General features: G+C 34.0%; 3 protein-coding genes across 4 annotated transcripts; 1 reads left to right on the top strand and 2 right to left on the bottom strand.

Annotated features, from left to right (window-relative positions):
- Nucleotides 1–53: 53 nt before the first annotated feature.
- On the bottom strand, nucleotides 54–1,551 carry LOC103857970. The gene is made up of 4 exons (XM_009135225.3): nucleotides 1,285–1,551; nucleotides 980–1,118; nucleotides 823–895; nucleotides 54–409 (listed from the first exon to the last, which is right to left on the bottom strand). The coding sequence occupies exons 1-4, from the start codon at nucleotides 1,304–1,306 to the stop codon at nucleotides 158–160; spliced, it is 486 nt and encodes a 161-aa protein (XP_009133473.1). The 5' UTR covers nucleotides 1,307–1,551; the 3' UTR covers nucleotides 54–157.
- Nucleotides 1,552–3,271: 1,720 nt separating this feature from the next.
- Nucleotides 3,272–6,664, top strand: LOC103857969 (amino acid transporter AVT1A). Of its 2 annotated transcripts, none has more exons than XM_009135224.2 (11): nucleotides 3,272–3,690; nucleotides 3,788–4,035; nucleotides 4,418–4,632; nucleotides 4,740–4,763; nucleotides 4,833–5,013; nucleotides 5,093–5,312; nucleotides 5,390–5,525; nucleotides 5,679–5,844; nucleotides 5,945–5,988; nucleotides 6,121–6,183; nucleotides 6,296–6,634. In XM_009135224.2, the coding sequence occupies exons 1-11, from the start codon at nucleotides 3,518–3,520 to the stop codon at nucleotides 6,386–6,388; spliced, it is 1,563 nt and encodes a 520-aa protein (XP_009133472.1). In that variant the 5' UTR covers nucleotides 3,272–3,517; the 3' UTR covers nucleotides 6,389–6,634. The 2 variants fall into 2 exon arrangements, with proteins under 2 accessions (XP_009133472.1, XP_018512689.1); XM_018657173.2 differs by having other exon boundaries at nucleotides 3,544–3,690; nucleotides 3,766–4,035; nucleotides 6,296–6,664.
- Nucleotides 6,665–7,884: 1,220 nt separating this feature from the next.
- On the bottom strand, nucleotides 7,885–14,662 carry LOC103857968 (sigma factor binding protein 2, chloroplastic). Its single transcript, XM_033288495.1, has one exon. The coding sequence runs from the start codon at nucleotides 8,512–8,514 to the stop codon at nucleotides 8,089–8,091; it is 426 nt and encodes a 141-aa protein (XP_033144386.1). The 5' UTR covers nucleotides 8,515–14,662; the 3' UTR covers nucleotides 7,885–8,088.
- Nucleotides 14,663–14,728: the final 66 nt, after the last annotated feature.

The following is a 14,728-nucleotide window of genomic DNA, read 5'->3' as shown; positions in this document are numbered from 1 at the left end:
CCACTTCAAATTTGAACAATAAAATAGTCTCGTAATTTCAAAGAAGTAAGAAATAAAAAAAATCTCCAAATTTAACCATTGACACATTCACTCATAAACGTTACCCAATACAAATTTAGAAAACAATGTAAAGCTAGAAAAGACCAAACAAATAGAGTCATATCTTGTTAAGCTTGGCGAGGAGGAAGACAGTGGCGGAAGTGACGGCGGGGATGAGCAAGTCGTTGGGAAAAGACGTCGGAGCTATACGGTTCTTGAGGAATACGGTCAAGGCAGGAACTCCGAAGATGAAGAGTAGAAACTCTTTTACTCCTCCGACGCCGGTGAAACCCGCTCCGATCAAAACCTCCTGAAGAAGCTTCTGAAACTCGTCTTTTGATATCTTCTTCCCCTCACCGAGATTGTGTCTCTGGCATGGTTAAGTATAAAATGTCCATGTTATAATAATTTTATAAAGATATTTATATAGTAATAATTATTTGTACGTTTTTAATATTTTGAAATATTGATTATTTAGTAATCTCTTTAAAATATTATAACGTCCATGTGTGAAATACATAAGATAACATGTTTAAATACGTTTACAAAATTAATTTAAGTATTTTGTCAGATATAATATGAATGTTATACCATGTAATATTTGCAAATATAATGTCTTAACTTTGATTTGCTTTGTTTTATCAGATTATGTGCAACCCATCGTGTCCTTACTTCGAATATGAACCCAAGTTTTGTTACAAATGAAAAAAAAAAAGAAAACCATGCTACCACTAATTTAAGTAAATAAAGCTGTTTAACAAAATAGAAACTGGAAGAATTTACCTCATAAGCTTCTTGTAATTTATCAACACTTGGCACCTTAAGTTGGGTACCACCGAGTCTTCTATTAATTTCTCTATCAACACCAAATAAAATAATTAGGTGTAATCACATCTCATGTACGAGTCATAGCATAGTGTATAAGAAGGGTAAAAATTACTCGACAGCTTCATCCACAATACGGTAGAAGTCACCAAAAGACCATTCTTGATCGTCATCTTGTTCTTCAAGGCGTTTGCGGTAGCAATTTTCTGCCATAGTTTCCAAGTCTTTCCCATTTAACTCACCATTCCCTTTTGCTGCGCTCCACGACCAAGTGTCACAAAAAAAGAAAACAAAAATATTAATATTAAAATACGATAAACTTTCATTAATGGAATGTATATATCGTATAAATGAACATTAAAAAGACATGTCACGGTTGTTGCTCCAAAAAAAAGAAAAGAAGACATGTCACGGACGAACCGGTATTGAGGGCTTGACCCATGATAACTTCTTCTCTTCTTATGATTTTTTCGTGATAACTTCTTCTTCTTCTTTTTTGAAAAAAGGCATATAACTTCTTCTTTCTTATTGTAACATATTTAAAGGATAGTATTATACGAAGCAAATGATGGAGGCGTAACTTGTGAGGTGCGCTCAGTATCTTGGCATTCCTGATCGGTAAGCCACGTATCGGAAGCGTGACAGATGATCCTAAGGATCGGGAGAGAAAGTGAGATAATTTCTTTTGCTTATATAAAAAATATCGCTACTTTATACTTCTTTTTGCTCTCAGTTCAATATCTCAAAAGTTGCTGTATATGTACAACCCTGGATTTTGATAAAATAACATGTGTTCCCGATATGATTTTTGAGTGAAAATTTGATAATTTATTTCTTAACCAACTTTTTGTTTTCTCCTAAAATTGACATGCAAGATTATAAGGAAGGCAATGCATCACGCCTTGTCTCTGGGTTACAATAGTGTGAACTTCGAATTGGACTCCAAACAACTGGTGGCAGCTATTGCAGAAGAATCCTGCTACTCAGAGATTCATGGAATTGCAGCTGATATCACCCTTTTCGCAAGCTCAATGGAGTTTATATATTTTAGGTTTTGCAATCGCAACTTTGTTTCTTTTGAAGATGGTTTAGCTAAAACAGAGACTTGGTTCTCTTGTACCAGATTCTGATTAATTTCTCTATAAAAGCATAGGTTTGACAGGAAATAAAAAGGTTATAAGGAAGATATTCTCATGTTTTGCTAAGTACCATGGGCGCAGACTAAGAGGCATGCAGATCCTTCTTTAATAATTCCCTGTTTTCCTTCCAATAATTCTCTGTTTAAAGTACACTGAAGAACGTTAACTCAAAATAAAAATACATTTGGGTCAAAAGGAAAATTATTAAATGAAATGAACCATATGAAGCTTGGACACTTAGGTAGGATTAGGAATCACATGCATAGATAACGTATTTCTAATTTTTCTGCCTGACAAGGATGACAATTCCACCCCATTCCCTCGTCGACTTCGCGTCACTCAAATCTTCTTTTGTATTTTCTTGATTTGGACTCTTTTGAATGCTAAAGATTCAGATTCAGACCAACGAATGAGTTTTAAGGAAGGATTAAGCATAAGAACTCAGCGACATTTAATTGTTTTTTTTTTGACAAAATCATTAAGATAAATTGTTTTCACAATTTTAATTCGAATTTGTTAAAAATCAAGATTACGACAAAATAAGGAAGAATTAGTAAGTCTCTCTATAGTCAATTAGAAGATTTTTTTTATGTATTCGACAAGAGTAAGTTGAACATCTAACACATAATGGACATTTCGACTTTCCAAATATAATAATGCTTTGTATGTGTTTCACATATCTGTGTTTTGTATCCAATATAAGAAAAATGCTTTGATTAAGACAAACATGGAAGAAAATCATAAGATAAAGAGAAGAGATGACATTAAAAGAAAAGACGATGTTAAATAAACTTGGATTTTATTTGGTTAAAAATAAGTTAAATAGAGAATTTGTTTTTTTATTTGCTCAATTTAGTCAAAGTGAAATTGGAGTTTTGGTCAAAAAGATAAAAGAATATAAGGACAAAAAGTTATATGTTTCCACATTAAGTAGATTTAAATCTATTTAAACTTTTCACTTTAAATTTTTGTATCAAACATAAATAGTCCAAGATTTTAGTCATTGTAATCAAAATTTTCAATAATGATAGACTTCAAACTTTTGACTAATATTCATAAATACAATATTTCGAATACAATAAAAATGACATTGGATTTTAATAAAATAAAAAAAATATTTGCCCAAAAAAAAGATTTTAATAAAATATTAGTTTACTTGTATTAAACTCTGCCGCCACGTCACCATTTCCCGCCTTATAATAGCCATGCAACTCGCAACACAGAGAGACAGAGAGTGACATCAATCAAATCACAAAAAGCTTCAAAAAGAAAACTAAAAAAGAAAAAAAAAACGGACACACTGTTTTATTCATCTTTTCACAGCTCTCTCTCCTCTCTGCAAACTTCTCGAACCCTTTTAACATGATTACCAAAAAAAACTTCTCGAACCCTCTCTCTCTGTAATAACAACAACACACAACAAAACCAATCAAGAAGATTGATCTTGTTTCATTTTCTTTGGTTCTCTGAAACACTCGCTAGATCGATCACCACTGAAGGGTTAGTTTCAGAACATGGAGGTGAAGAAACCCGAGTTCACGTTGGAAGACGATGAAGATTTAGAAGATAGCAGTAAGTACGAGAACGACAGTGACACTGATCAAAGTGATGTGGGTGATCTTCCTGGTGACGACGACAACAACGATGACACTTTCATCTCCCAAGTTCAGTGGCCTCAGAGCTTTAGGTAATCTTCATCACCCTTTCCACACAAGAATCATTACCAAACCGATGACATTCTCGGATGTTTTGTAATGAACAGAGAAGCTTTTTGTTTTAAATAGGGAAACGACTGATTCTTATACGATTGCTGCATCACCAATCTTCGGGTCTCTCAGGAGTAATCCAAGTTTCTATAGACAGAGCAGAAGTAATCTTGATGTTGAGTCAAAAGCTCCTTTGCTTCCTGAGAGAAACGAAGAATCCGACAAAGCCTCAGTTACACAATCAGTTTGGTCTCATAAAGGCTCATTTGCTGAAGAGTTGCCCATTGGTGGCTATGGCTGCAGCGTTACTCAAACCATTTTCAATGGTAAACTATAAGAAATATGATTCTTTTACTAATCAAGAAACATGTGTAACGAGTATCACTATGATTCTTGTCCTAGTCAAGAAACATTTGTAACGGCTGCGATTATGATTCTTGGCCTAAACATGTGTAATTGATATGACTATGATTCTTGCTCTAATCAAGAAACATATGTGACGATTATGAATATGTTTCTTGTCCTAGTCAAGAAACATGTGTAACGGTTATGACTACGATGCTTGCTCCAATCAAGAAACATGTGTAACGGTTATAACTATGGTTCTTGTACTAATCAAGAAACACATGTAACGGCTATGACTATGATTCTTTGTCCTAATTAAGAAACATGTGTTAACTTTTTCTAAAAAACTATACTTGATCACAGGGATTAATGTGATGGCTGGAGTTGGACTTCTCTCAACACCTTACACAGTGAAAGAAGCTGGATGGGCAAGTATGGTGATTCTTCTCATGTTTGCTGTTATATGTTGTTACACTGCTACTTTGATGAAAGATTGCTTCGAGAACAAGCCTGGTATTATCACTTACCCTGACATTGGAGAAGCAGCTTTTGGGAAGTACGGTCGTATACTTATCTGTGTAAGTCACTTTGCTGACTTTATCTAAGTTGTTCTGTAGCTTTCCATCTGTAGAATAAAACTTTCTTATGGTTTCTGCAATGTTTTGTGTTTTTTTTCTTCTTGCAGGTGCTATTGTACACTGAACTATATGTAAGTGAAGATCAACCCTAAAGCTTGTGTTTCTGTCTGTACACTGAATATTTTTCCACCTTTTTGTAGTCATATTGTGTTGAGTTCATCATTCTGGAAGGGGATAACCTGACCGGCCTTTTCCCTGGTACGTCCATAGATTGGCTCGGGATCAAAATCGACTCTATCCATTTATTTGGAATCATAACTGCTCTCATCATTCTCCCAACTGTTTGGTTGAAAGATCTTAGCATCATTTCATACCTATCAGGTATTAATCATCTGCTTTTTCTTGTTGCATACATGTTTATATAGTCAAGAATCTTGATCAGCTTCTTGTGATTCCACAGCTGGTGGAGTTATTGCAACTGTTTTGATAGCTGTGAGCACTTTTTTCCTCGGTACAACGGGAGGAATCGGGTTTAATCACACTGGTCATGCTGTGAAATGGAACGGGATACCGTTTGCTATTGGTATCTATGGATTTTGCTATTCAGGTCACTCTGTGTTCCCAAATATATACCAGTCCATGGCTGATAAGACCAAGTTCAACAAGGCGGTAATCACATGGTAAAACGATAATGTTTTCAACTCTTATAATGGGTTGATCCAGTTCTTACATCAAGGTGCGTGTGTCTACATTGCAGTTTCATTTTATGTGTTTTGATATATGGAGGAGTTGCAATCATGGGTTATCTCATGTTTGGTGAAGCCACATTGTCTCAGATTACACTGAATATGCCAAAGGGCTCATTATTTTCTAAAGTGGCTCAATGGACAACGGTTAGAAAAGAAACTAGTGTTTTGTTTCCCTCTCCATCATCTTTTGAAGTTCAATCTAACAATTAATTTTAACATTTTATTCAAAAAAAAAAAATCTAACAATTAAACTCCATCTTGGTTCTGTTTTGTCTTTACCTTTTTTTATTGTTTCAGGTTGTGAGTCCGTTCACAAAATACGCTCTATTGATGAATCCACTAGCAAGGGGTATAGAAGAGCTCTTACCTGAAAGAATCTCAGAGAACATATGGTGCTTTCTTCTTCTAAGAACAGCACTTGTTGCTTCTTCTGTTTGTTCTGCTTTCCTTATCCCATTTTTTGGTAAGAAAGTTAAGCTAGAAATGTTGAGAACTTGCATGTCTTTAACTTGGTTTAATCCTTAATGATCTTCTGCAATTGGTGTATTATCTGCACAACACAGGTCTTGTGATGGCTCTGATTGGATCTCTTCTCAGTATACTTGTGGTTAGTAGTATTCATCATCTCTCCTCTCCTTATTTTCTTAAGTTGCTAAAAATATTGTTCTTATCAAGACCCAGCACACGTTCTTGGATCAAAACTTATAAATATTTTTACATAAATTGTATTGTGCCTCAGGCAATAATAATGCCAGCTCTATGCTTCATGAGAATAATGGGTAACAAAGCTACAAGAACACAGGTATATATTACATTGAGCTTTTGTATAATCTTCTCTTCTCAACTTCTTGAAAGTAATTTTGGGATTCTTAGACTAAAACTGATTTGTGTTGTGTTTTTGTTATGGGATATAGATGATTCTGAGTTCGACAATAGTAGCGATTGGGTTGGTAAGTGGGATCTTGGGGACATACTCTTCGGTTGCAAAGATCATTAGGAACTATTAATGACTAAACCCCCTATAGTCTTTCCTTTTCTTTGAGTTTAATGTTCATGTTGATGCTCGAATAAAATCTTGATTAGTATTGGTTTTGACTTAATAAAGATAGTGAAAGGTTTGCTTTATCAAAGTTTGTTATGTTTTGCTTTTGTATTTTTGTGTATTTCCTTCATTTTAATAAGCATCTTTCTCCATTTTTGTAAGATTCCTTTTTGTCAAACAATACATGGTCGACAACGTTAACATTTAGAAAGAATACCTGGGATATTGGGCCCTCGTTTGATATTAAGCCTCTAGGCCCTATACACGTTTGCTACATAAAGATACCATGAGCACACACAAGCTAGGTAGCACGCCAGACGTGCGGTTCCGAAACCGGAACCAAAACTAAAATTGGAAGCTTGTAAAAATTTCTGGAATCTCGTTTCCAATATATTTTCAAATATACATATTTAAAAACATGTTGGAAGTTTACGCTTCCGTTTAAGAATAACGGTTCCATTTAGAAAAAAACTAAGTGTTATTAATACAAAAATAAAAAAAATATGTTTTATTTTACATAACATTCAAAATTAATAACATTAAAATAGAGAAAATACAAAATATACAAATATAAAAACTAATATTACAAATTATCTTTGTGCATAATAATTTTTTATAAGAGATCTTGCACATATATTAAAATTTATTGACACATATTTTTGAACTATTAAAATGATTAACTTGTTAATTTTTTTTATAAAATTAATCTATGAATATTTTTATAATTAAAATATGAAATCAACTGAATGGAATATAATTATTAAAAAATAAGTATTTTTATGTTCAATCATATATTTTTAGTCATTAATTTTATAAATTCATTTTATGTTATATATATATGGATATACATTTCAAACAAGTATCTACTTCCTATTTTTTTTAAAAAAATTTGCTTCTACACTTTTATACGATTCCGCTTCCATATATGTATTTCCGATTCCATGTAACATAGCACATAAATAAGTTTTATATTTTAAAGACGAGAAAACGAGTTTTATCTTCAAAAGTATTGTAATTTAGGAAAATATAAAAATGCCCAAAAAATTGAAAAGGATTCCTTAAGCCTTGAGATAAGTTTTACTAAGCTTAAATACGAATCTTTTGAACAAAAAAAAAAGAATCTCTCAAAAATTTTATTTTATTGATTAAACATAAATTTACAATATCTTGATAAATAATTAAAAATACAAGTTATCCAACATATTATGTTTATTTTGGGATTTAATCAGTAGTGCATTAGACATACATATATCCACGTTCGAAGATTTAAGAGTACAATAATTTATTATCATACATGTGTTTTGTCTCATTTCTGCTAATTTTCTACATCGAGATCGGACTTATTACAGAATTATTACCACCAAATATGAAAATGTTAAATGTCATATGTTTCAATAATGAAAATTTGATATGTTACTTTAGGTAATTATATACATAGATCGACCACCTAACAAATTTTGATGAAAAATGCAAGATTTCTTCTTTTAAATGAACGCAAATAATTACTCACTCAAAAAAAGAAAAACAATTCGCCACATGAAAAAACAGAATACATGTTTTTTGTAAACAAAAACAGAAATACATATGTCGGTATCCAGGAAACCCTAAGATGATTTCTTCTTCTGATCTGTGTTACATTTTTATGTAAAAAGACACATAAGATTTTCAGAGAGAACCAATGCTTTCTAATGCATTCACGTTGTAAAACCCAGACGAGAAAAACGCAGACAGAGCTGCCGACATTTGCGGAGCATTAAACACTTCATCATCCATCGGTGAGTAATACTCACAAATCCCTTCATCCAACGGCTCAGGATTAATCTCCTTCTTGTGAGGATCTTTGGCGGCGAAAGTTGTGGGCCCCGGAGGTAGATCGGCGGCGTTTTGACCGGTCAGTTCTTGAACGAGCTCTCTGAACTTAGAAGCACACGTCTCCACTCTCATCGGGTTTGATATGTAACGGACTTTGATGGGTTTGTTATTGCTCGTGGTCGTCGTTGTCTTCCTCTTTTGCCTTGGTGGTTTCCTTGTCGGAGACGATGGTGACTTTCTCTGGTTTGAGCTTTTGAGCAACGTTGATGATGACTCCATTTGCTTGATTCTTTGTAAAGAACTCAAAAGGAAAAATAATCCAGATGTGAGCTCTCTTGTTTTAGCCTAATCTGAAATTATATATAAAAAAAAAAACAAGTATAAGATTTTTTAGGATGGATATTAATGGTAAGGAAACCAAACAAAAATTTAATGACAGTCTCATCGAGTCCTCGGCTGGTGTTAGCCGACGGCGCGTTTAATCTACACGCGTGTATATTCACCGTTTCACACCTACTCCTTTCTTTTAAACAGTTGTTTCTACATGAGGTAACAAAACAAGATTGATAACCATACTTGGTTTTAGTATATCAACAAAAGAACAAATAAGTTAATTTGGATATAGACGTATTTATAACAAAGCTATATTGATATTCATGCATGTATTAATAGTTATTAGTAATTTTATAAAAAATTGATAAGAAACGAAAAAATATCAGTAAATTAAAATGTTTATTAATATTACATTTTTTAAACAATAAAATTTTTAGGAAAATAAGTTTCAGTCAAATGATTAGTTTGTTATGCGTGTGTTTTCACAGAATACCCGCTTGGTGCATTGAAAGTTTGAAGCTTGTTTAATTTTTTACATACCAAAGAATCTACAAGTTCTACCTATGTTTCAGCAGGCAAATAATGTAATTATAAATAATTAGTCCAATGATTTCTCTTAATACGTGATTGTACGCGCCAGTCGCATGACAAAAGAAAATGTGAATAATGTTAAAGTGGAAGCCGCCATCCGCTTATTGGTCATCAAGGCATCTACAGAAGCGCCACGTCTATATCCGTGACATAGACACATAGACGCCATGACGTCAGTTGACCCGACGATAGTGATGTCACCAGATTAATACTGAAGATAAATCACAAATATGGAAGCAAAAAAAACTACTCCTACCTCTGCTAGAACCATAGGAGTCCATTATGCTGATACTTAACCAATAACCATCATGACTTGACCAAAACTTGACCACAAGCCAAAATGACTTAACCGACACGTTCGAATGATAGATAATTATGTACTTTTTTTTTTTTTTGGTCAAAATTATGTACTTTTCTAATCTTCTTTTTTAGTGTATATTGGTTCTGTATGTTTTGCACGTTTGAGATTAAAACAGTATTTGTTACGTTTGTCTAGTCCATTGTTTGATATGTTACCAATTAGTTTTTTTTAACGAATGTTACCAATTAGACTCGAACAAAAAAAATTCACCAATTTAATCAGGACGAGTTAGTCTGGTGGTAAACGGCTTGCGGCTGCAAGTACGGTTTCGGGTTCGACTCGCACTGGCCACCAGAGAATTTACATGCGGATTTGCTCTGGCGCCCGAGACCAAAGACCGTTGCTTGGCCATGACCCACCTTTGGGTGTGCGTCCGTGCCGCTAAAGGGTTCGGTCTCTAGTCTAGACCACCACGATGAGGCCAGGACACTCGGTTATCAAAAAAAAAAAATTCACCAATTTACATTTTAAAATAAATACATAATTCGTACTCTCCACTAGATTAGTATATTGTACTGATCCAATAGCATTTAATTTATTAACAATTATCTTTGGAGAAGAAAGAATGATAAGACCACCAATGTTGAGTTGGCCTAGTGGTAAAAGGATTGCGACTGTAATTTCTGTTACTTAGATTTAATTCACGGTAAAAATGACTATTTACAATGCTTGAGTTTCTAGTAAAGAAAGTGAAAACACCTTTTTTTAGACTCAAAAAAAAAGAAAAAGAATGATAAGACCATCCGAACAAGATGCTGTAATGTCAGTGGAAGGAAAATAATGATAGTGTAGGATATTAGTGAAGATGTTGCATATCAGCATATGCCATTTAAAAATATATATATACACATAAGATGTACTTACGCCGAAAGTCTAGTAGAACTATAGATTTATAGAGATATATAAAACCAAAATGACAATAGCCTCGTCATAAGGTTCTGGTTTCATTACAGTAACCTAAAGTAAAAAAGTGAAAAATAATCAAAAATGAAATGATGAAAAAAAATAGAAATATTATTGTTTATTACATTACCAAAATATGAAATAAAGCCGAGTGTATATTTTTTGAGGAAAATATGTTTTACCTCATTTTGTACTATTTCTTATGCTTATTTTTGATAGAGAGATATCTTTACAAATACTTTAAAGTATGAAGTTTTATTAAAAAAAACAAAAACCCTTCTATCCTTACTTTATAGATATATAAATATAAATAACTATATACATAAATAATAATAATAATAATGATAAATAAAGTTTTCAAATTATACATTTTTAACTTTTATAAATTTTTTTCGTTTTTTCTTTTCAATTTGTTTTTGTTTTTAACTTCGAATTTTTTTTTGAAACTGTTTATAAAATTTAAGTATTTATTTATTTATTAAAATCCTAAACCTCGACCTCTAAAAATTTCACCCATCAAATCTAAATCATAAGTCTAAATTAGTTAACCATAGAGATACAGTCACAACCTAAGTTAATCGACGAATTATTAGTGACCGGCGAATTGTTAAGAGTAAAAAGTTACGTTAGAGTGATACCGTCACAGCCTAAGTATAGTGAAGGAACAAGTTTTTAACTATAGTCAGTTCAACTATTTGTGCTCTTTGCTCCAAGTTCATGTTCATTGTAAATAATAAATACTAGATGAGTATTCCTAAGTCATAACTAGTAGACAGAGTAAATAAGTTTTGGAGTAAAAATTTGTGGTAGAGTGACTATACAGTCATAACCTAAGAGGTTTTTAACTATAGTCAGTTCAACCTTTTGTGCTATTTGCTCCAAGTTCAAGTTCATTGTAGATAATACTAGATGAGTACCCGTTTGTGCTCTTTGCTCCAAGTTCAAGTTCATTGGGAAATAAATGGAGAATTAGTGAAGGGGGTCAAGGTGGACAAGTGGGGAGAAGGAGGAGGTTAGCACTCTGGTGTCTGCTGTGTTGTTAGTCCCTGCTTAAATGGTCTCTTAAAATTGGTCTACCATTAACGGGGCCCTCTAGTCTCCCCTCCCATTACTCCTAATTATAAGCTCCTTTAACCATACTAGTACATTTTCTTCACACAAATGTTGAGGCTCCAACGTCTAAGATGGACCCTAAGAAAATACTGTATTGTGTCAGTTCTTTTTTTTTTTTTGTCATCTATTAGATTAATCAAAGGTTCAAACAGAGTTTTACACACAAAGTCAGCAAAGGTATACAACCTTTCTGAAATCATAAGCCGGCGTAGAAACAAGATACTACCCAGAAACAAGGACTGAAGCAAACACTTACCCCCAAGAAACTAACTTAAACTAAGGAGAACAAGATAACTAAGCGCCAAAGGAGAATAACCATACAATCAAGGAAGGCGAAGCAACCAGCGTTAGAAGCAGGATTGATCGAGAAAGCGTAGCAGGCCTATATTATTGGGGTTGAAGGAAAAACCACGAACAAACACCACACTTACCATTGCTTCACCTCAAAGAAGCCAAAGAAACAACAAATTCCAACCCGAGCAGCCAATGAAGATGCATGTTTGGCAATCGACTACTCCAAGACCTCACGCAATTGAGCATAAGCTCCACAGCCCCTTACCAAGTAATCCGGAAGAACCCGTAGGATGCAGACCAAGGGACAGCACAACTTCATAACACTTGCACTTCACCCACTGAAATCTAAATGAACGACCGAGTGAAAACGGCGAAACGAAAGATAACCACAAGAAAGTCATCATACGCTCCAAGGATGATAGCTTCTATCCGGAGACCACAGAGAAGAACCTAACCGCAGACCCGAGAGAAGACACCATCCACACTTGCCACAGACCACACAAACTCCCAAGCGCTTAAGAAATCTTTGATGCACTAACGAAAGGGCAGAGCTGGAGAAACTAGCACAACGCACCACCATTGACCACCTGAAAACGAGACACCAGGATCGATGGAAGAATTACAACCCCACATCAGAGCCGGCTAAACCTGCCACCGCGCACCAGAAAATAATTTCGAAACTAGCAGACCCCCCCCCAAGCAATCCGGTAGAAACACAGACACACGCTCTCACAACAAAGCCTTTCACAAGCAACCACAGCCTCAAACTAGTCTAAATAAAGATAACTTCACCATACTATAAACGTCAAAGAAAAGGTTGCAAACAGGAAAAAATCAAGACAAGACGAGGCCCATGAACTTCACCGGTGTCGGACCACTACCAACAGGCCAACGCCACCTCACCGAAGCCAATCGCTACCTCAGACCGCCGATTCTCCAATCCAGCGAGAGCGAACAAAGATCTGACCAAATAACCACACAAAACATCTCTTTGAAGCCAGATCGCAACCCAAACCTTCAACGTCGCAAGTCCAAAGTGGAGATCCGCCAAGCTAAGAAGAAAAAAATTAGAACCGCTTCCGACGGTGGCAAGAGACGCCAACCGCCGGAGCAACAAAGATGAACGACGACGGCGCCTTTTGCTTCGAGAGAGAAAGGGACTAGGTTTTTTTTTTTTCTTGTGTTGCTTGATACTGTATTGTGTCAGTTCAGTAACTAAGTTTCATATGGAAAATAAAAGTTTCAGTTTCTGCATCGCCTACTAGACAGGAGGAAATAAATGACATTGCATGTGATCGATACATGTGTGTTATGAAATAAATTGCTATGGAAATTAATGTCTTATGAATAAACGTTATGAAAATATCTAAAATACTATTTCCTCAAAAAGAAAAATCTCAAGTCTGGCAAAAAAAAAACTATCACGTTCGTCATTAAGAAAAATAAATATATATATCACATTTACCGCCTTACATCAGTCTCATAATTCAAAACGCGACTCATATTTTCTTCATTTAATATTCCTGAAATTTAAAATCAAGAACTTGTCGGCGAAAGCTTTGCTTATGATCTCTAGGCTAGCTAAGTTGGCCATTGAGTAATGACTAATGACCGTACTATGGTGCGGGATATTAATTTTGGCCTAACTAAAGAAATTGAAATAATACCATAGCCGGATAAATTGTTGAATCAAAAGTTTGGAAACTACAAAAGTCAAAAAGCTTTCGTGGTTGAATCATAAGGAGAGCACGTGTGTTGACTTTAAAGTAAACGGATAGATGCAAACAACTTCTTCTGATAGGATCTACAAAGTTGATACGTTCGCTGGAGTTATTGTCCACCAACATGTCCATTACACATAACCCTCCAACCATTTTTTTTATCGGTACGATTGATTTTTTTTTTTTGGTCATTTGGAACGATTGATATATCCTACCACCTTTTCAATATAAAAGTAGTTTTACTTTTAAAAAATAGGTTTGAAAAAATACAATTTAATATATAAATTTAACCAATAATAAAAAATCATATATAAATGAATTGGTCACACAGTATCCAATTAATGCAAAAATTGTTTTGAATTGTGCAAACACCTTATATTGTAAATTATATTTTTTGGCTAAAACCACCTACATATTGAACAGAGAGAGTACTATTTTATATGTTTTTGTATGTAGATTTTTTATAAAAGTAAATTAACTAGTTATAAATCTAAAAACAATTCATTCAAAACAATATCTTACAAACTAGTAAATGCTTTCATATGTTTTTGTTTTGTTGATTGAATTTCTTAACTGAACAATAGATAACCCCACTGAACCAAATTTTAAAAACAAAACCTTCTTCATTAATGATTTTCTATAATAGGTGTCCACTGGACCAATTTACAAAAGATGAATTGTCATGGGTTAGAATGCATTTTTTTTTGTAGTTCAAAAAAAAAGATTGCATTCTTTTATATTTAGGGGTTGGTACATTTATTTACCGGCTTATCTTCAGGGTAATCCAAAACCAAAGCCTTTTTTTTTTGCTACAGCCAATATTCTATAAATCGTTAGGCATAGTTACACGTCTTAACCGGATGTCTAGAACGATTTTTTTGAATGTATAGACCAAATTAAAAAAAAAACATTTTAGAAAAATCGTTTTGTTTATACCCAATGTACCGACTAGGCGGTGGTCAAACGTCTAGGCGAACATTTATATATTGTCTAAACCAACTTTTAGAACAATGATTACAACTAAATTTTTATTCCTTTTCAGCTTTCCTAACGGGTCAGTTAGAATTGCTGATTCTTGTTTGTAGCAACCTCTGGAGCATAATTAGAGGAGCTGCTGAATTGCCGAATGACGGAACCAAACCGCTTATGTCTACACTGAACAAGTCTCTAGAATTAG

This window comes from Brassica rapa, chromosome A03, assembly GCF_000309985.2.
Source record: "Brassica rapa cultivar Chiifu-401-42 chromosome A03, CAAS_Brap_v3.01, whole genome shotgun sequence".
Taxonomy (NCBI): domain Eukaryota; kingdom Viridiplantae; phylum Streptophyta; class Magnoliopsida; order Brassicales; family Brassicaceae; genus Brassica; species Brassica rapa.
Note: the sequence above shows the minus strand (reverse complement) of the source record. Positions and strands in the feature narration are given on the sequence as shown.